Source organism: Lithobates pipiens, unplaced genomic scaffold (assembly GCF_037356315.1).
Source record: "Lithobates pipiens isolate NorthernLeopardFrog02 unplaced genomic scaffold, aLitPip1_a1.2 Scaffold_8, whole genome shotgun sequence".
Taxonomy (NCBI): domain Eukaryota; kingdom Metazoa; phylum Chordata; class Amphibia; order Anura; family Ranidae; genus Lithobates; species Lithobates pipiens.
In genome coordinates this window covers 617,006,583-617,028,963 of record NW_027507903.1, presented here as the reverse complement: position 1 = coordinate 617,028,963, position 22,381 = coordinate 617,006,583, and the positions used below count along the sequence as shown (strand labels likewise).

The 22,381-nt window shown below is 47.3% G+C and overlaps 1 protein-coding gene across 2 annotated transcripts in view; it reads right to left on the bottom strand.

The window, feature by feature from the left end:
* The window catches only part of LOC143961416 (acetylcholine receptor subunit epsilon-like), a 93,495-nt gene extending 71,329 nt beyond the window's left edge, over positions 1-22,166 (bottom strand). Inside the window, exons 1-2 of one of the 2 annotated variants that reach the window (XM_077470697.1) lie at positions 21,963-22,166; positions 9,582-9,718 (exon numbers count right to left, since the gene is read on the bottom strand). In XM_077470697.1, coding sequence (XP_077326823.1) covers positions 9,582-9,718; positions 21,963-22,008 — 183 coding nt within the window. In that variant the 5' untranslated portion in view covers positions 22,009-22,166. The remainder of the gene's footprint in view (positions 1-9,581; positions 9,719-21,962) is intronic. The other variant, XM_077470698.1, reaches the window with a different exon arrangement.
* Between the last annotated feature and the right edge of the window lie 215 nt (positions 22,167-22,381).

The window sequence follows — 22,381 nt, the reverse complement described above, 5'->3', positions numbered from 1 at the left end:
GTTCATCTGACCTTTTCTGTCGAAAAATCAGATGGACTTTAGATTTAGAACATGTTTCATATTTTTCCGACAGACTCGAGTCTGGTCGAAAAATCAGTTGGGAAGACCGTCGGACCTAGTCTGCCAGAAAGTCCAGTTGATAAGAGTCAATGTGGTTCTCGTTTGGGGAAGTCCATTCACTCTAAAAATGTTAAAAAGCAAACAACATTTTGAAGTACTTTCCAACCACACTCATCTAGTAGTTGAATGTACTGAGAGTTTTTTTATGAACTTTAATTAAAAAATCTACTAGTGTATGACCAGCCTTATGCACAGTTGTGTTCATTTTGTCTAGGGATGACTCTGTGAGATGAGAGACCAACTGAGGGTAACCTGTAGACCAGTCTGCCTGAAACCTGGACACATTATTCAGACAGGAATGTGGCTTGGAACAGGAGGGTGATGGAGGGTGACAGGAGGGTGATGGGACACTGTGTGTACCGCATTAATATTCTCTTTGGATTGCCCAAAACATGTCCCAGGTCTGTTACAATCCTATAGCGTATACTAAAGTGTTCGGCTTTGAAGAAAAGAGTGGCAAACTTAACTGTCTCCCAACTCCAAAGCAACCATAACAATATCAAACTGTCCTGTAGCTGTTCCCATCACATCTATACAGAGCTCTGATACTTGACATTGTTATGCATGACTATGGGTTACCTTTCACCTCTGACCTCCTAAGGCCGCGTACACACGGGCGGACTGTTCGCTCAACTTTGTCCGCTGAACAGTGTTTCAGCGGACAGTCCGCTCGTGTGTGGGGCTTCAGCGGACAGTCCGCCCGTGTGTAGGCCACTTTCGAAATGAGCAAACTGTTCCCGCTCGGAGGAAAGTCTGCTCATTTCGAGCGCATCTCCAGGTAGGCGGGGCCCGCGAGGGAGACGTCGCGGGCCCCGCCGCCTGGTATGGACTTAAAGGGGAACCCCAACGCCGAAAAAAATCGGCGTGGGGGTCCCCCCAAAGTCCACAACAGACCCTTGTCCGAGCACGCTACCCGGCCGGCCAGGAAAGGGGGGCGAGCGAGCGCGCCCCCCCCTTCCGAGCCGTACCAGGCCGCGTGCCCTCAACATGGGGGGTGCCTTGGGGAAGGGGGGGCCGCGCGGCCCCCCCACCCCAAAGCACCTTGTCCCCATGTTGATGAGGACAAGGGCCTCTTCCCGACAACCCTGGCCGTTGGATGTCGGGGTCTGCGGGCGGGGGGCTTATCGGAATCCGGGGGCCCCCTTATTAAAGACCGGGCCACCGCCTGCAAAAGAGCTATAAGAAGGCGCGGTGGCCCGGCAGAAGAACCGAAGAGGGGGACAAGACCCCCGAAGTCGGGAGAAGAGGCCGGCGGTGGGGAGGAAGAAAGCCGGACTCCTCCGCTAGCAAAAGAGCTACAAGAAGATAGCGGAGGAGTCCGGCGAGAAGACCCCCGAAGACGGAAGACCCCCGGAGCTGTGCAATAAAATATTTTATCTCGTGTGTTGTGTTTTTTTTTGGGGTATTTTTATTTTACAGGTGAATGGGTAGGGGTACATTGTACCCCATACTCATTCACATAGGGTGGGGGGCCGGTATCCGGGGGCCCCCTTATTAAAGGGGGCTCCCGGATTCCGATAAGCCCCCCGCCCGCAGACCCCAACAACCAACGGCCAGGGTTGTCGGGAAGAGGCCCTTGTCCTCATCAACATGGGGACAAGGTGCTTTGGGGTGGGGGGGCCGCACGGCCCCCCCTTCCCCATACACCCCCCATGTTGAGGGCACGTGGCCTGGTACGGCTCGGAAGGGGGGGGCGCGCTCGCTCGCCCCCCTTTCTGGCCGGCCGGGTAGCGTGCTCGGACAAGGGTCTGTTGTGGACTTTGGGTGAACCCCCACGCCGATTTTTTTCGGCATTGGGGTTCCCCTTTAAGTACATTGCAGGCGGCGGAGCCCGCGACGTCTCCGTCGCGGGCCCCGCCTACCTGCACACGCGCTCGAAATGAGCGGACTGTTGCCTCGTGTGTGGGCGAGTCCGTTCATTTCAAAAGTTGCGCGGACTTAGTACGACGAACAAAGTTTGCCGTATTTGTCCGCTCAAAAAGTGCCATGTCTGGGCGTGTTCGTTCATTCAAAAGTTTGAGCAGACTGTTTGACGAACTTAGTTTCGGCAGACAGTTCCCACGTGTGTACGCGGCCTCAGACTCAGTGGGGTCGATTTACTAAAGCAAATATAGTGTGCACTGCAAGAGCAGTTGCTCTAGGTCTGAGGGGGAAGCTCTGAAATAAGGGAAAGCGCTGCTGATTTCTATCATCCAATCATATGCAAGCAAAAATTTTGTTTTTCCTTGCATGTAATTGGGTATTCTTTGCAAAGGGAAGCTTTACCTAATTTACTAAGCTCTGGAGCAACTGCCCTTGCAGGGCACTGTTCATTTGTCTTTAGTAAATCAACCCCAGTAAGTTAAACAAGCTAAATAAGGAGAAGGAAACATATTTGTCTTATAGGCTACATTTATTGCACATTTGTGTGTGTGTGTATATAGATATGCTGTAGCCAGGAGATGGATGTATACATATTCCTGCAATCAGGAGACACTGTGTGGGGTTGTTGCAGGGGGAGCCGTTTCCCTCTAGTGTTGAGTGTGTTGCTGACCTATTACCTTCTTATTCAGAGAAAAGGCAGAGCAAAGCATCTTGGGATATGTAGTCCGTATGGATGGGATTTGCCCCCTGGCTGAATCATTAGGAACTACAACTACCAGTTGACTTATGGAGAAGAACAGACCGCTGGGCATAGGCGTGTGCACAGGGTGTACCTGGTGTGCCTTGGCACACCATAATCACCTCGTGTGGCGCAGATTCCCCCTGTTTAGACCCCTGAAAATTCACCAAAGCCTTCTAATAGGGTTCCTAAAAATTGTAAAAAATAAAAAAAATTATAAAAACGACTGACACCGTCTATTGCTCTACTGACACCGTCAGTAGATATACACATGCACACGTATGCATATATGCTTGAGCTTTGGGGTGCACACCCTAATGCAATAGACTGCGCACACCTATGCCGCCGGGAGAGACTATAAGAGGGGGGGTGGATTCAGGGCCGTCTTTAATATTGATTGCCTGGACCCTGGGCAAAAATTTTCTTAGGGCCCCTCTCCTCCCATGCAATTTCGCTCTCCGCCTTCTCTGAGACAAATAGCAGCTAGACTTAAAATCAGTTTACTGTATCAGATCAGGCAGCGATTGCGATTGGTTGACAGAGGTTACAGCATATCATTACTGCTTACTGACTGGTTGCTAGAGGTTACAGCACTCCTTAAGGCTCACTGATTAGTTGCTATAGGTTACAGCACATCTTCTCCTCACTGCAGGAGTGCATGATATACCTATGAATGCTGCCTTTATTTACATATCAATGCCGTTGGCCTCAGCTATTTACATATGCATGTCACTGCTATTTACATATGAATGCCAGTATTTACACGTAAACACAGGGTCTGCAGGTGAGTCATCTGTACACAACAATAGGGCAGAGCTGGGCAGCATTAGTAGCAGCACAGGACTAAAACTTCAAGGGACAAGGGAATGTAAACTGGAATAGTTGGCAAGTATGAGGCAGCTGCTTTGGGCCCCATAACAATGACAGGGCCCAGGGCAGCTGCCCCTTTTGCCCTGCCTTAAAGACGGCCCTGGGTGGATTGAGGCCTAGTGCGCTCTTGGAAGCTGGCATAGATCTGTGTGCTGCTGAGTCAAGGCATGCTCCAGCAGAACTATCCAGCAGATATCCGGAGGGACATCTGTGGGCAGCTTCCCTTAGCTGTCCAGTGGCAGCCTGGAGGCCGCTCCTGTTCCACTCATCCTGCAGTAATACCAGATTCGGGTGAGCCATAGCGCGGTGCGGTGGAGGCTAGACAACATGCCCTGAGCCACATTTCTTAGGGACAGCCATCATCATCATCATCATCATCCTCATCTCTTGTTCCAGTGTGGTGAGTAGGCGATAGCCCAATCTTATAGACACTGTATATAGACATTATTGTCTCCTACACAATTTATAATCTTTAGTGCCAAGGATCTGAACCAAACATCATAGACACTATATACAGACATCCATTTTTACTTCCTATGGTACTGCTGCTACTTGCTACTAGGGATGAGCCGAACACCCCCCGGTTCGGTTCGCACCAGAACTTGCGAACGACCCCCGCGTTCGGTACGAACATTAGAACCCCATTGAAGTCTATGGGACTCGAACGTTCGAATTGGGAAATGCTAATTTTAACGGCTAATATGCAAGATAGTGTGCTAAAAAGGGTTTGGCGATCTGCCTCCTGCCTCAGGGGACATGGGTCACTGCAAAAAAAAGTTTTAAAAACTACCGTTTTGGCGGGAGCACTGATTTTAATGACGATTAAAGTGAAAAAAAAAAGTGAAGTATTCCTTTAAATATGGTGCCTGGGGGGTGTCTATAGTATGCCTGTGAAGTGCCACGTGTTTCCCGTGTTTAGAACAGTCCCTGCACAAAATGACATTAAACGGAAATAACACCATTTAAAACTGCTTGCGGTTTTAATGTTATATCTGGTTCCTGCAATATGGTTGAAAATCATTCAGAAAAATGGCATGGGTAGCCCTCCCTGCCCATTACCAGCCTATTTGGGTCTTGTAACATATTAAGGGGAACCCCGTACCCATATTAAAAAAAGGAAATGCGTGTGGCCCCCAGGCCCTATATACTCAGAACAGCAGTATACAGGCGGTGCAAACAAGACAGGGACTGTGTAGGTTTGTTGTGTTAAGTTGAATCTGTTTGTCATTTTCAACCGGTACATTTTTAAAGTGTAGCTCCAGTCAAAAAAAATATCTTTAAGCTTTTTGGAAAATATAGGGAAGGGTTATCACCCCTGTATAATTTGTTTTGTCGTCCATCTTTTTTCATCTCACTTGCTGCTGTCTCCTTGCGTTTGCAAGTAGGAGATGTTTGTAAGTTGGATGTTTGAAAGTAGGGGCCTGCCCTATATTATAGCGGTATGTACTGGGTACAGAGCACGCAGACAGCACGCACTATCTCCTAACACTACTGACTGCAAGCTCTATTATTAACCACTTGTTAGCCAAATGTTTGCATAAAGTGAAAGATGAAGTTATGCTGAGTAAATAGATATCAAACATGTCACTCTTCAAAATTGCACATGCCCGTGGAATGGCGCCAAACGTCGCTACTTAAAAAATCCCCATAGGCGACGCTTTAAATATTTTTTTACTGGTTACATGTTTTGAGTTGCAGAGGAGGTCTAGGACTAGAATTATTGCTCTCGCTCTAACATTCTCGGCGATACCTCACATGTGTGGCACATGCGAGCACATGGGGACATGGGCGCTTTAATTTTTATTTTATTTTTTTATTGTTCATTTTACTTTATTTTAGTTTGACATTTTTTTTCCCAAAAATATATTTTTGATCACTTTTATTCCTATTACAAGAAATGTAAACATCCCTTGTAATAGGAATATGGGGTGACAGGTCCTCTTTACAGTGAAATCTGGGGGGTCAATATGACCCCACATCTCACCTCTAGGCTGGGAAGCCTGAAATAAAAAATAAAAAAAAAGATTCTGGCTTTGATCGTACTGGCGAGTTGGTAGAAGCACCGGAGGGCGGTGAGGGGTGGGGGGTGTCTATGGCTGGGTACTTCAGGGTATCACCGAGTATGGCTGGGTATCTCTGAGTATGGCTGGGTATGGCAATTTATGGCAGGGTATTACAGAGTATTGGCGGGGTATTGGCGGGGTACTACAGAGTAATAGCAGGGTACGGCAGAGTATTGGGGGTACTGCAGAGTAATAGCAGGGTACTGCACTGCAGAGTAATGGCGGGGTACTGCACTGCAGAGTAATGGCGGGGTACTGCACTGCAGAGTAATGGCGGGGTACTGCACTGCAGAGTAATGGCGGGGTACTGCACTGCAGAGTAATGGCGGGGTACTGCACTGCAGAGTAATGGCGGGGTACTGCACTGCAGAGTATTGGGGGTACTGCAGAGTAATGGCGGGTACTGCAGAGTATTGGGGGGTACTGCAGAGTAATGGGGGTTACTGCAGAGTAATGGGGGGTACTGCAGAGTAATGGCAGGGTACTGCAGAGTATGCACTGGTATTGCAGAGTATTGGCAGGGAATTGAGGGGTTAAATTCGGTGAGCAGCGATGTGGGCACTGCAGATGCAGCCCACATCGCTGCTGACACCGATCTCTTTCCCCTCCGCTGTACCGATCGGTACAGAAAGGGGAGGGAGGAACAGGCGTCATAACATGACGCCGGTTTGTTTCCAAGTGATCACGCCGTCATTTGACGGAGCAATCACATGGTAAACGGCCGCTATGAGCGGCCGTTTACCGTGATGCGCCGGGTCCTATGGACCCGGCGGTCACGGATGCTCTCGAGTGCGCACACCTCGGGGCACGCGAGAGCAGAATTCTGGGAGGCCGTTAATTAACGGCCTCTCTGAGTTAAACAACCGCCCTGAAGCCGTTAATCGGCAATGGGCAGTTGTTAAGTGGTTAAAGCTAGATCACTAGCTATATAGGTGAGGTGAATATAGTGGTGTATACTGCAGTCAGGGCACAGACAACAACCACTACACAGCAGCAAGATAGGAAATCAGCCAAAAACGATTGGTGTGTACTGTGTTGAAGGTACACAGAACACCCACTGCTTCAGATGCAAAGTAACACACTACAGGAGGCGGCCTTAAAGGCGGCCTTATATAGTGTGGGGCGTGCACTACACAGCCTGAGCTATGATTGGCCACAGGCATCCTGCCTGTGGCCAATCATGGCTCTCCTCGCTGCCGGCGCTGCGATTGGCCAAGCATGCGGGGTCACAGTGCATGCTTGGCCAATCATCGGACAGCAATGCACTGCGCCAACGCAGTGCATTGTGGTCCGCGCGCGCGTCACTCGAATTTTGACGCGAACGGCCAAAACGTTCGGAATTCGCCGAACGGGCGAACAGCCAATGTTCGAGTCGAACGTACGTTCGACTCGAACACGAAGCTCATCCCTACTTGCTACTTGTCCATATGTCCTTATGATTGCTAAAACCTTTTGGCGATTGGTTTATGTATAAATTCTGTACTTGATATTTAGTGGTTTTTTTTTTTCCTTGTGGCTACAAACCACACATCTTTCATGTTTTTTGTATGTACATTTTATACTGCAATTTCTTTTTAATATCAATAGATACAATATATTTAAAACTATGTCTATTTGACCTTGTAAATTCGTTGAGCCCAAAAAGTCCCAATCTTTTGAGGGGAGATTCTAATCTTTATCCATACAAGGGATGTGGCCTTTCCAAGCAGAAATATATAACCTTGTTTTTTCATCTGCTGTTACTTATAGTTCCACAGAGAGCAACAGCTTTAACCGCTTCCGGACCATCCGCCGCAGTTTTACTGCGGCAGGTTGGCTCCCCTGGGCTAAATTATGTTACCTTATGGCACTTTGCCTTTTTGCCCACTAGGGGGCACAATCGGCCCAGGGGCATGCGCGCCCGTGGCTCGCCACCGGAGCAGATGCGAGTACCCGGCGGGGGTGCATTGACTGTCAGGCACCCGCGATCACTCGTGACAGAGTGTTCTCTCAGAGGAGAAGAGACTGATCGTGTGTTCATACTGATTATGAACAGCAATCTGTCATCTCTCCTAGTCAGTCCCATCCCCCCCTAGTTAGAACACACTGAGGGAACACAGTTAACCCCTTGATCGTCCCCTAGAGTTAACCCCTTTCACTGCCAGTGACATTTATACAGTAATCAGTGCATTTTGTTTGGGTACATCGTCACATGACCACGCAATAGTTGGTTAAAGCGATGCAGTGCCGAATCGCAAAAAATTACCTGGTCATTGAGCAGCCAAATCTTCCCGGGCTGAAGTGGGTAAGTCAGTGATAACTGAATTCTTTACACAGGAAAATTATTTGCTGTTTATTCACAACTTATAGATTTAGTTTGCTTTGCTATGTCAATCAAAAACTCCTTGCATGCAATCAAACATCAAGGGCTAGCTGAAGATCAACTGGACTGCCGCACAGCAATACAGGACTACTTTTCACCTCCTTCCCCACATCAGGGATTTGTTTTACTGAGCTCCTAGAGCTATAAATCACCAAATTCGAATACAGTTTCTCATTGCTAAAAACTATAACGTATTATTTGTTATTTACTGTTCTGCATTTATGTGTGAAGGAGCAGTAGAGAGGGGTCCTGCACTCATAAGGGCCATTCCTCTGCTCTCCTGTAGCCTATTCACATTGAATTGTTTTGTATGTAGCACTCTGATGTTTAGGCATCTGTAAATGACAAGCTAGGGACCCAACAGGGAAGCCAGGGTGATGCTTGAGGAAAATACTGAGTGAGAAGGGTTGGAAGAGCTCAGGGGATCCAGTGGCAGTGGCTCAGCAAGTCTAGTGAGAGAGACTGGGAGCTCACTGGAGTGAAGAGCTACAAGAAGTGATTGTAGAGGACGTGAGGAAGTTCATTACAAACTGTGTTAGAAACTGTTACAAGATTGTTGCCATAGGAGACAGCGAGCCTACTCATGCATATGCGGTATCTTGCTGGATGCCTTTCCCTGCATGGCTGCCTGTAAATGGGAGTCTGCCAATAACATTGCAACTACTTAAGGGTGTCCCGGCCCTAACCCTCTCTCAAACAGTTCTGTTCAAGAGACAATAAACCTCTTTGCATTTGAGAAGTGTCTGATGCCCATTGATCTACCTTGCATTAGACCCACCATGTCTTGTAACCCACTCTACACAGAAGGATGTCCGCTATCTCTAACTCTGGAGGTCATCATTAGGCCTCTGGGGACTTGGGACCTTGTTACATATACGAAAATTATAGTATTCTTTGTTAAATGTTTAAACCTGATAGGTGGTTGTCATTTAGTTACTGATAACATTCCTACAGGAAATAGCAGTTTAGAGTGTAAACTTAAATTGACTCACTAATTTATTTTTTCTTTAAGTAAACAAGCTACTGGTTTAATCCATTCTGGTGTATTTACTTCCTTTTTGTTGTTATTTGAGAAAAGAAAATGTATGAACCCAGGGTGTCAGAGGACTCACAGGGTCAGGGCAACCAGGGCGGTACTGATATAACCTGCGACCCTCAAGAGGGCAGCGCTACACATATATTATTATTATTATTCAGGTTTTATATAGCGCCAACAGTTTGCGTATCGCTTTACAACACGAGGGCAGACATTACAGTTACATTACAATTTGGTACAAGAGGAATCAGAGGGCCCTGCTCGTTAGAGCTTACAATCTAAAAAGGAAGGATCAATTGATATAAAAGGTAATAGCTGTGGGGGGGGGGGGGGGGGGTGAGCTGATGGAGGAAGTAAAACAGTGTTAGTTAGAAGCAGGATAGGCTTCTTTGAAGAGAAGGGTTTTCAGGGATCGTCTAAAGATGGATAGATTAGGGGACAGTTGGACAGATACACACACACACACACACACACACACACACACACACACACACACACACACTTTTTTTAACCTTGCAGATGACTTACCAGGGAGATGAGGTTGGTCAGTGTGAGTTTCAGACGAACTTCGATGATGTCATGGATGGATTTTGCGGGACGAGCTTTTTTGTCGTAGTTTGAAAACAAGTCCTTTACCAGCTGAAGCTCCTCACTGGCCAGTGAATCTAATAGAAAAAGGAACAGCCAATCAGCAGGCATAATGTACAAAGCTCCACCCCCTAGGCAGAGAAAGGCAAGAAGGCTGTTAAATGAAGCTAATATTTTGTAAAACTAATGCCATGTACACACGACCGGACTTTTCGACGGACTAGATCCGACAGTCTTCCCGACGGACTTTTGGCGGAGGTCTGATGGACTTTCTGAACGAAAACGGACTTGGCCACACATGACCGGACTAAGTCTGTTCAAAAGTCCATTCGTTTTGAACGTGATGACATAAATGGGACTAAACAAGGAAGTTCGATAGCCATTAGCCAGTAGCTGCCCTTGCGTGGTATTTGGTCCGTCGGACCAGCGTACAGATGAACGGTTTTCCAGATTTTTAGTCCGTTGGATAGATTTGAAACATGTTTTATTTCTAGGTCCGCCGGACTTTTGGTAAAAAAAAGGTAGCTGGGGCCCACACACGATCGAATTGTCCAACAGATTCCGGTCTGCCGGACCAAGTCTGCCAGAAAGTCTGATCGTGTGTACGCAGCATTAGTGGCAATTGATAAGGTACCCATTGGGAGTTCATAGGAGATGACATATCCTTCTTCAACTGTTGCAGATTGGTAGTGGGGTAGAGTGGGGTATACCCAGAATACCAAACTCCAGGCAAATGTGAATGCATATTCACTTGTATTTTATGGGTTACAAAGTATTTTTTCAGCCAAAATGGATATGGATGTTGATCTGGGGCCCTTCCTATTGCTGTCTACACATTTCAAGTCCCAGGTCCTTGGTCATGTGATCTTCTGTAGGGGACACAGGCTGATCCTCCCAGCCATCTGATTCGTTGGGGAATTCCCACCTATCTTATCTTTTGGGTTGCGTTAACTCATGTTGCAGGATAACATGCATTGCATTAAAGCAAACCATCAATTTTAATGGGCAGCCAACAGACTGGAAAACAGACATGAACCCTTCTTTTGAGGCAATGCAAGACATTTACCGTCACTCAAAGGTATAAAGATAAAACTTACCACACTTAACACTAAATCTATCCCTTCAAGTATATACTTGGCTTCTCACCACCAAAACATGAGGCCATCTTGGACCAAGGCTGTGCTTAAACCACTTGACATCTTAAAACATTCAGCCCCTGGTTCTTAAAAGGTATGTCAAGCCATGGGCCAAACATATGTTGGAGCCTTCCTTTCTCCTACTAGATCAGTGCTTCTCACCCTTATGGGATACTTTATGGAGACCATGGCCCAGTAAATTCTTTCCAAACCTCTAATGCCCCAACATTTTAGGAAATTTTTATACTCAAAATAAAAATATGGGTATGATAAATGTCCATTGAAAGGTTAGAAAGCTCTGGATGGGGCTGGATGTCATTGTTGGGGGAATGAAGGTTCTGGGAGGGGGTCTAGGACTCTGCAGATGACTTGCTGGACCTGTCGAGGAAGAGGATTCTGGAGGGAGCAACTATGTGGGATGGTTTCTCTGGAACTGGCTTTGCAGGGAAAATCTGGGAGACTGGAGAGCACTGCGGGGGCTGGGAAGCACTGTGGGACACTGTTGGGGGCATATTGGGGGGCTGGAAGCTCTGCAGCAAGCTGGAGGGTATGTGGGGAACTGTGGGGTTCTGTGGGAGGTTGGAGAAGTAACAAGACAGGTCCATCTAACGCCCAGAGCAAGGAAAAAGAACCATGCAACATTGTCAACAGTTGAAGCATGCTGTAGAAAGGGTTTACTACCTTATGTCCAATCTCTGCCTCTTTGCTCTCCTGTGCCCAGGGAATCTTCCCCTCTTGCCCACCCCTTGCCCTGGCCCAGGGCTGGGGGGCACTGAAGGCTCCTAGAAGGTCAAGGGGCTGACTGGTGAGAGGTTGGATGGCACTATGAAAGCTAGGAGGCATTGTGGGAGATTAGGGGATCGGCAGCTAGCTGAAGTCCCATGAGGAGGGAAGCGGTGGCCCAGATGTGGACAATGGCCTGGTTGTTGAGAACCAGGCTTGTAAAACTCTTGCAGCAGCAGGTCAATTTATGTTGATGAAGACTCCCCAGAACACACAGTAAGTAAAGGCTATTGGTAGTTAAGACTGTAGAAATTAGAAGTTAAGATTGAAGTTAAGATTGTACAAATGTGTAGAGGGACAGAGAGTGGGGGTTATGTGCTACGTAGTCCAGCAGGCAGGGCTGACAATGCTGATTGGGTTGTCAGCCCAAACAGGACATTAAGAGCTCATTATATTCTGACAGATCGAGAGTTATTGTTTTTTTTTTTTTTTTTTTTTTGGATTAGCATTTTAAATAGACAAAACATGGGAGAATGTGAATACTGCAAAGATTGAATGCATTTGTTTTTTTATTTTGGGTAGAGGTATTTTTTTTGCCCCAAATATATTTTCATACTGACACAGCAAAGTAGACCTCATCCAATACCTACAGGTCATAGTTTTTGCCAGCTTTTATAAAAACAAAAAATTGCATTGAAAATTGAATCCATATGAATGGAGCAAAATCAAATGTCTTCAAACTCTGCAGATCGAATGTGTGAATGGAGAAAAGGCTGCATTATGGCCACTAGGTGGAGCTGAGGAACATACTTGTTTCCTATCATGGGCAGTGCTATCTAGTGGCCATAGCGCAATGTTTTCCCCACTCACATATTCGATCTGCAGAGAATATAGCAGGAGAATATTTGATTTTGTCTCATTCGCACAAAGGAATTTACATGCTGTTTGGATGGATGAACAGCTATGCAGATTATTTATAAAATACTCCTCTTAGTATGCAATTGTTATTTGTATGCTTGCAATTGCCTCACTTACTATTTAATGAGGAAGGATATGGCTATTTATAATGATTTATATTTAAGCGCGGGGTGAGAGTTTTATTTGTGGGCTTTGGCATTTGGCAGTTTTCCTTTTTCGATTTTTGGTTATATTTGCAGCAAGGTTTCTTTCTTATTAGATTTTTTTCAGCGTGTGCAATAGAGGGTTCCAATCTTTCCAGTACAAGGGCCACATCATAGATTTTACAAATGTTCATGGGCCAAAAAAAAAAACTCAGATTTATAAATGAATGAATAAAATTGTATCAATATATTTTACCTGGGGCTTTTTTTGTAATCAGCATCATATTATTCAGAGCAACAGAGAAAGAACTTCAGTAGAACAAAGCAAAGAAATGCCAGGCCTCATCAGTCCCCTTTACATGAGAGTCCCCCCTTCCATCAGAGTCAACATAGGTGTCCCCTCTAAAGAAGCCCATAGATGATTTGATTTGCTTTCCATCCACCTGTAGCGAAAGGAAAGAAAATTGCTTGATTTCCCCATCAACACAGCCAGGGTCGAAGCAGGCAGCGGGAAGGTGAAAGGAATCTGTAATATTACATGACACGACAAAGCACTGACTCCTTCACCACAAATAATGCAGGGATCAGGGAACCCTGCTGATAGCATCCAGGTACATTACAGGCATTTGAAAGCAGTAATTTTGGGGGGGTCTCCTGGTGTAGTATGGTGGGATAAGGAAGTCCTCTCCTCTCTCTCTGATCTTCTCCCTCACCCCCTCTCACCCCCTCTTTCTAGGAGAGGGGGGTGGGACAGATGTGGATGAGAGGGGGTAAGAGAAAGAGAGGGGTCAGTGTCCCCATCAAAAGTTCCCCTTACATCATAGTCCCCATCAGAGGCCTTACTTACGTCAGAGTCCATAATAAGGGCTTCCCTACACACAAGTCCGCACAAAATACCTCTCTTACATTTCAATCCCCATCAGAGTCCCCCTTACATTAGGGTACCCATCAGAATCCCCCTTACATCAGGTTCCCTATCGGATCCCCCCCTACATCAGGATCCCCATCACAGTTCCCCCTTACATAAGAGTTCCCCTTACAGCAGGGTCTCTCTTATATCAGGGTGCCCATCAGATTTCCCCCTTACATCAGGATCCCCATCACAGTCCCCCTTACATCTGGATCCCCATCACAGTCCCCCTTACATCTGGATCCCCATCAGAGTTCCCCATTACATCAGGGTCCCCATCATAGTTCCCCTTTCATAAGAGTTCCCCTTACATCAGGATCTCTCTTATGTCAGGGTGCCCATCAGAGTTCCCCATTACATCAGAATACCATCACAGTCCCCCTTGCATCTGGCTCCCCATCTTAGTTCCCCCTTACATAAAAGATTTCCCCTTCCCCAACAGAACGATGCCCTGGATTGGCGTCGGCCCTCCGAGTACAGTGTGGACATCTTCCACCGGAGTTACTTTCTGTGATTGGCCGAAGTTGCGATGACGTCACTCCCGCGCATGCACACAGAAACTGACGGTCACAGCACGACACCTGAAGAAACAGCACCAGCGGCCCATTTCATCAGTGATGGCGGCCTTGTTATGGGCTTACCTGTAGGTAAAAGTGGTGTAACAGGGTTTACAACCACTTTAATAGATATCCCAACAGACTAAAGGTTGTAATTAAAGCAAAAGGTAGTTCAACAAACTACTGACATAAGGGGGTGATCCTTTTTCCAACTCAGTGATTTGGTGTTTGAATTTTTTTACATATTTTTTCTGACTTGTTGGTACTATGTTTTTCACTTGGATGTTATAAGTTGCACTAGTAAATACAGCTGGATAAACAAAAACTATATCTGTCTTAATTTCAGGCTGCAAAGCAACAAAATGTGATTATTTTAAAGGGGGTGATTCTTTTCTATACCCACTGTATATGCCTGAAAATTCATGATTTTGATTGAATTTGATTTTGCCTACAGAATTGGTAATCTGAGGACGGGTTAAATCTGTGCATGTATAGGAACCATTAGAAGTACAAAAGGTAAGCCTCAAGAGAATCACTGCATGGAGCAAATAACTATAATCAGCGCAAGGTCCCCAGCTAGTGGTTGCTGTGGGATTTTTCAACTCGGGTATCCTGCTTAACCGGTGAACACAACCCCCTAGAGGTCCTGCCTTACCCTAAGTAAGGGAGGGGACAGTGGCATCATAAGGGGCGAGGTCACTGTGTGACATCACCCGGTGACCACGTCCCATGCCTATATAAGTCGTTGCGCAACTCACACACAGCATTAGAGTGGGAGAGAACGTTGTGTCAACATCGGAAGAAGAGAAGAGGGATCAAGACGATGGAGAAGACCGGGCCACTGCTAGCAAAAGAGCAGAAGATAGTGGGGGGGCCCAGCAGAAGAACCGGAGAGCGGGAGAAGAACCGGAGACCTGGAGAAGAGGCCAGAGAGCCGGAGAAGAGGCCAGAGAGATCGGAGAAGTCGGAAGAAACCCCCAAAGTTGGAAGAAGACCCCCGGAGCTGCCTAATAAATGACTTTAAAAACTTGTCTAGTGTGTTTTTTTATTGACACTTTTTTCCCTCGGGTGAATGGGTAGGGGTACGATGTACCAGCACCACAACCACCAAAGGTCAATTTTTCTACCACTGTACAAGAGTCCTCACAGTTACTCTGGGTGGGCACAGGAACGGGCCCTCCTGTGAAATATTATATCAAGAATTGTAATTACATGTCCCTGTTAAACAGGGGGAGAAAAATTGGGCCTTAGGCACTGGTGCTGGTGCCACGACACTGCAACTTCTCCCATATACTCTAGTTTTATTGCAGGAATTAGCCCTGCTGCAAAGCATTGCATCAAAAATTGTAATTAGACGCCCCTGTTAAACAGGGGCAGAAAAATTGGGCTGATGGCATCACCCAGAACCAAAAATGTTCTTCCAACATATCAGCGGAGGAGGAAGAGGATAGACAATCAACATAAAAGGACAGTCACTCAGCATCAGCATAGGCAGTCTTGAAGGGATGTGATATTTAAAAAAAAATTATTCGGTTACATCAGCTTCAGGTGCTTGGTAGCTGTGGGTGATCCAAGACTGATTCATCTTGATGAAGGTCAGTCGATTAACTGATTCGGTGGACAGGCGCACCCTGTGATCGGTAACAAAGCCACCAGCAGCACTGAAGGTGCGTTCCGAAAGAACGCTGGATGCAGGACAGGCCAGTAGCTCAATTGCATACTGCGCAAGCGCTGGCCAGTGATCCATCCTCAAGACCCAGTAAGCCAGAGGATTTTCGGTGGGAAAGGTGTCCAAGTCTGACCTTGCCCCTAGGTATTCCTGCACCATGTAAATCAGACGCTGGCGATGGTTGCTGGAACCGATCATACCTTGGGGCTGCGGACTAAAAAATTGTCTGAAAGCATCAGACGGCCACCTTCTCCACCGCTCCTTCTGACCGATGCCTCAGCAACACGTTGTCCAGGACCATAAGTTTGTAACCTCCCAGTCTCTGGGAACGCGTTGCACAGACCTTTCTGCAAGGCCTCCCAGAGATGTCTCATCCTCTGCTCCCTCTGCGATGGCAAGATAAGGTCAGCAACCTTACCCTTGTACCGTGGATCAAGGAGAGTGGCCATCCAGTAATGGTCCCTCTCCTTGATCCGAAGAATACGAGGATCCTTCCGCAGGCTTTGCAGGATCAGGGAGGCCATGCAGCGTAGGTTAGCTGAGGCATTCGGTCCGGAGTCCTCTGGGTCACTAAGGGCAACATGATCTGCAGCTACCTCCTCCCAGCCACGTACAAGTCCACGTGTTTCTTGGGACTGTAAATCATCCCTACAAGACTGCTGCTGCTGATGCTGAGTGCCAGCCTCCACCTCCATGCTGACACAATCATCCTCCTCCTCCTCTTCCTCCTCCTCATCCTCTTCCTGTGTGATAGGTGGCACAGCAGGAACACTGTCTGGATAAAGGAGGCCTTGAGAGGCAAGGAAGTCCTCCTCTTCCTGCCTCTGTTCTGCCTCAAGTGCCCTGTCCATTATTCCACGCAGCGTATGCTCCAAGAGGTGGACAAGAGGTACAGTGTCACTGATGCATGCACTGTCACTGCTCACCATCCTTGTGGCCTCCTCAAACGGTGACAGGACAGTGCATGCATCCCTGATCATGCCCCACTGGCGTGGTGAGAAAAAACCGAGCTCCCCTGACCCTGTCCTGGTGCTGTAGTCGCACAGGTACTCATTGATGGCCCTCTGCTGCGTGTGCAGCCGCTGCAGCATGGCCAATGTTGAGTTCCATCTGGTGGGCATGTCACATATAAGGCGGTTCTTGGGCAGGTTCAACTCCTTTTGGAGCTCAGCCAGCCGAGCACAGGCATTAAATGATCGGCGGAAATGCACACAGACTTTTCTGGCCTGCTTCAGGACATCCTGTAAGCCGGGGTACCTGCCCAAGAACCGCTGCACCACCAGGTTAAGGACGTGAGCTACACAGGGCACATGGGTCAGTTGTCCCTGTCGGAGGGCGAAGAGGAGGTTGGTGCCATTGTCACAAACCACCATTCCTGGCTTAAGCTGGCGTGGCGTCAACCACCTCTCGGCCTGCCCCTGCAGAGCTGACAAAACATCCGCCCCAGTGTGGCCCCTGTCTCCCAAACAAACCAGCGCAAGCACGGCATGGCATCGCTTTGCCTGCGTACTTGCGTAGCCCCTGGAACGCCTACGGAGCACCACTGGTTCTGAGGACAGAGCACTGGAAGAGGCCATGGAGGAAGAAGAAGAGGAGGGGGTGGAGGAGAGAGGTGTGTCACAACCAATAGTAGCATTTTGGAGGCGTGGTGGCGAAACAACCTCCAACACTACTGCACCTTGTCCTGCATCCTTCCCAGCTGCCAGAAGAGTGACCCAATGGGCCGTGAAAGACAGGTAACGTCCCTGTCCATGCCTGCTGAACCATGAGTCAGCGGTAATATGCACCTTACCGCTGACCGCCCTGTCCAGCGAGGCAAGGACATTGCCTTCCACATGCCGGTAGAGAGCTGGAAACGCCTTCCGTGAGAAAAAGTGGCGTTTGGGGACCTGCCACTGAGGAACCGCACATTGTACAAACTCACGGAAGGGGGCCGAGTCTACCAACTGAAAAGGCAGCAGTTGAAGTGCTAGCAATTTAGCCAAGCTAGCATTCAACCGCTGGGCATGTGGATGGCTGGGAGTGAACTTCTTTCGCCGGTCCAGCAGCTGGGGCAGGGACGTTTGCCTGCTATAATCGGACGTGGGTGTACTGCTAGCAGAGTGCCCGGAAGCACTTGGCTGTGACACACCTAATTCTACACTTTCATTCCTCTCAGAGCAGGTTTCAGAGAGGACTGAAGGTCTAGTGGGGTTGGAGATGCCAGCTGATGAGGAGCAAGGAAAGGTCCGCTTTGTTCTTTGGTGTGGGTCTTTGAGGTACATATGTCTGGTCAAGCATGTGGTGCCCAAGCGGCTGATGTTTTGGCCACGCGAGATACGCTTGAGACATATGTTGCAAATAGCAGCGGTGCGATCTGATGCACTCGTCTCAAAAAAGGCCCACACCAAAGAACTTTTAGAATAACGCGCAGAGGCAGCGCCCTGCACAGGCGGAGCTCTGCGGTGTGATTCAGTCGGTGTGCTGCCCCTAAGCTGGCCCCCGGAGGGCATCCTGCCTCGTTGGACATGTGCCTCCTCCTCTCTCCTACCAGGCACCCAGGTGGAGTCAATGCCCTCATCATCCCCTCCCTCTTCATCGCTGTAGCAAACCTGGCAGTATGCTGCAGCTTGTGGAACATGACTGCCAGATTGCTGTCCTTCTTGGGCATCCCCTCTCTCTGCGCTCACGCTACTGCCTTCCTCTAGCTGAGTGTCATCATCAGAGCCTACAAAACACTGGGCATCCTCCTGCAGCATGTACCCAACACTGTGCTCAAAGAGTTCAGGAGACTCCTCAGGAGGACGTGGTGGGTCTAGGGAAGGAGTCACTGATGATGACATTGAGAGGAGGGAAGAGGATGCGTTGGCAGCTGCTTTGCTAGTACCCTGAGACTGGGTGGGAGAGGATGAGGAGGATGAAGAGGGCTTGGTCATCCACTCTACCAAGTCGTTGGCATGTTGCGGTTCAACATGTCCAGCTGCCGAAAAGAAGGACAAACGTGTCCCATGGCCACGTGCTGATGACAATGCACCGCGTCCATGACCAGCACTGTTGTCTCTAGACACAGAGCCTGCTTGCCCTCTTTTATCGGCTCGCACCTGTCTGCCTCTCCTTGCTGGCCTTCCAGACATGGTAATGGCCTGAAGGGAGTTGGGTAAAACAGCAGTGTAATGGAGTCACACAACACCCATTAAGCCCTGCAGATGGCTCTATTAGAGAACAGCAATAAATGATAGATACAGATGTATATTGTGCTGGAGTCACAAAACACCCACTAACTCCTGGAGATGCCTTTATTATAGAACACCAGAGATAAAGGGGTATACTGTAATTGAGTCACACAACACCCACTAACTCCTGCAGATGCTTTTATTATAGAACACCAGAGATTAGAGAACAGCAATAAAGGGTAGATACAGGTGTATATTGTGCTGGAGGCACAAAAAACCCACTAACTCCTGCAGATGCCTTTATTATAGAACACCAGAGATAAAGGGGTATATACAGATGTATACTGTGCTATGCTGGAGGCACACACAACTTCCAATAACTCCTGCAGATGGCAAGTGGGCCCAAATAGAGAAGAGCTATGTAGGTGGATATAGCGGGGTGTACTGGGTACAGAGCATGCAGACAGCACGCATAAGCTCCTAACACTACTGACTGCAAGCTATATTATAAAATATAGATCACTAGCTATATAGGTGAGGTGAATATAGCGGTGTATACTGCGGTCAGGGCAAGCATACAACAACCACTACAGAAGAGCAAGATCGAAAATCGGCCAATAACGATCGGTGTGTACTGTGTTGAAGGTACACAGAACACCCACTAACTCCTTCAGACGCCAACACACTACACAAGGCCACCGCGCTGGCGGCCTTATATAGTGTGGGGCGTGTACTGCACAGCCTGAGCTATGATTGGCCACAGGCATCCTGCCTGTGGCCAATCATGGCTCTCCTCGCTGCTGGCGCTGTGATTGGCCAAGCATGCGGGGTCACAGTGCATGCTTGGCCAATCATGAGCCAGCAATGCACTGCGATGACGCAGTGCATTGTGGGCCGTGAGCGCCACACGAATTTGGCGCGAACGGCCCATAACGTTCGGAATTCGCCGAACGGGCGAACAGCCGATGTTCGAGTGGAACGTATGTTTGACTCGAACACGAAGCTCATCCTTACTTATCATACTTGGCTATCACTGACTAACAGAGGTCAGGTATCTGTACCTGAGTTGAAAAACCCCACAACAACATGGTGAGAATGGAGGGCAAATGCTTGAAGACTGTTCTTGTTTTTGGAAAAGGAGGATAGTGCAGAAAAGTAGTTATTACTATGTTTTTAGCAGAGGAAACAGGACTATCCTGAAGACCCTGATGGTTTAAAAGAGTAGTTTGGGATTCTAAAAAAAACAAACATTTTATGGTCACCTAGGTGGATGCAGCATCGGTCCCCCGCTACTTCTTTTTTTTTTTTCAATTTCTTTAATGATTTTTTCCATATCCAAAATATGAAAGAAACGTTACACTAGGCGAGACACTCTGCTCATCTCTACATCCCATATAAAATTCTGAATAATTCTCTAACCATCTGAATGATGTATTAAACCAACGACTCTTTCACGTTGCATTGTCCAGTGCAAGCTTATCGGCACAATGCATATTTTAGTGCATTAATTTTGGTATGAAGAAAAAACTCTGGGACTCTCCTTTCCAACCCTTGGCTGACGTTTTTGGGATCATGGACTTATGGCTCCCATAGAAGGCTTGAATTGCAGGCAAATTCTGCTAAATCAGTCAAAATTCAAGCCATGGCTGGTCCTGCAAATACCCCCAGCTTGCCAAAAGTTGATTGAAAAATTGACGGTCGGATTTAAAAATTATTGGGTGAACTGTCACTGCATCTTATCAGATGCCGTCCCTGTTTGTCAGTACCAGCAGCCATGGGTGCCACGGCTGCTGGAATACATAAAATGTATATTTCCTTGATCCACACTGTTAGCGTAGATGGGGAAATCAATTTTTTTTTTCTCTCTCTCTTTCTCGAGCTAAACATTCTAATTTTGAGCCATCTATGGGGGCTTTAGTCTTTCCTTTGGAAGAACATTGCAGCTTCTGTGCTCCCTGCAGAGTATTTCCCCTTGGTGCACACCTAGGGTGAAGTGAACCAATCTTAAAGTTTATGACCTTAAAGGTTACACAAACAAGTTGGAGATCACTTTTGGACACCAAGCACATAGTTAAGCAATCTCGTTTGACCAAATATAGTACATAAAGACATTTTTGATAATTGTGTACTACCCGCACTGTGGTAACAGTTTGGGGAAGGTCCTTATATGTTCCAGCATGACTGTGCCCCTGTGTGTAAAGCCAACTTCATAAAGACATCTGTGGATGAGTTTGATGTAGGGGAACTTTAGTGGTCTGCACAAGTTCCTGACCTTAATACGAAGACCTGTATGATGGATTGAACCACATATGACATGTCAGGTCTTCTCATCCAACATGTGGAAAGCCTTCCCAGAAGAGTGGGGGCAATGATAGCCGCAAAGGATGGACTGACTTAATATTAATGTCCATGTGTTTGGAAAGTGATGTCCAACAAGGTGTGAAGGCCTGGTATCCGTTTATCCTAATTGCCAGGCGTGCAATGCTGACCCCACTGGTTTCAATACTTGAAGTCACTGACCAGGACCTATTATACAGATCAGGAAAGTCTGAGAAAATTCTGAAGTTCTTATCTGCCTACTTCAGGACCTGTAACTCAAAGTATCAAAGCCAGAGAATTAGAATGGCAGCCAGGTCAGTGGGCAGTCTCCATTTTCTTACTTTAAAAGGGTTGCATTGAGTTTGAACGGGTCACTTCAGAAAAAAGATACTTCAGTTACAGATGGAATCGATGGGAAGAAGGTATAGATCTCTTCTTCTGTCTCTTGTGGCAAGACCCCCTTGCTGTGATTCCTGGCTGTGCTCTCAATTTGGCTGTTCCCACCCACCTTGTAGAGTTTCTTGTTGCACTCAACATAAGTACTACAAATACAACCAGGCAAAGTCATAGCGGTCACTTTATGTGTTTGGACACAAGGACGCGAATCCAGAGAGCTCACAGCCATAACATATTGTTAGGCAGTTTATGTCCCCAGCTGCTGCCCACAGCACAAGTGTCAGTTTTAGGCAGACTGATCCTTTAATCTACAAGCCAACGGCTCACTAAACCACAAACCAGAACCTTAGACTAAGACACAAACAGACAGACATGCATTAGGTAAACGGCAGACTTACAGCCCAGGAGAGAAAGTAGAAACCAGAAGGGAAGCTGGACGCCCATCTTTAGACTGTCAGCTCCAGAGAGTCTCTTTCCAAAGGGCCAGCAGCAAAGAAAGCCTCCTAAGCTTGGAGATATTTAAAGATGGGATGTGTTATTTCCGTATGGAAGACAGTATCATCTTCAGAGTCTCCCTCCGAGAGCTCGTCCCTACTGACAAGGATCACATGCAGCTGTCACCAATTATTGCCAGTTAAAGACCCCACTATTAACCTTTTCATGGTTACATGTTTGTTGGCCTGTCCACAGACTGTCTATGTTTATAAAGCTGTTGAAACTTATTGTAATTGGTCTACTGATTCCTCAGACTTTTCCAGCCTAAAAAAAATATGGGAAATTGCTTCTGAATATCATATATACACAATTTGCTTAGTTA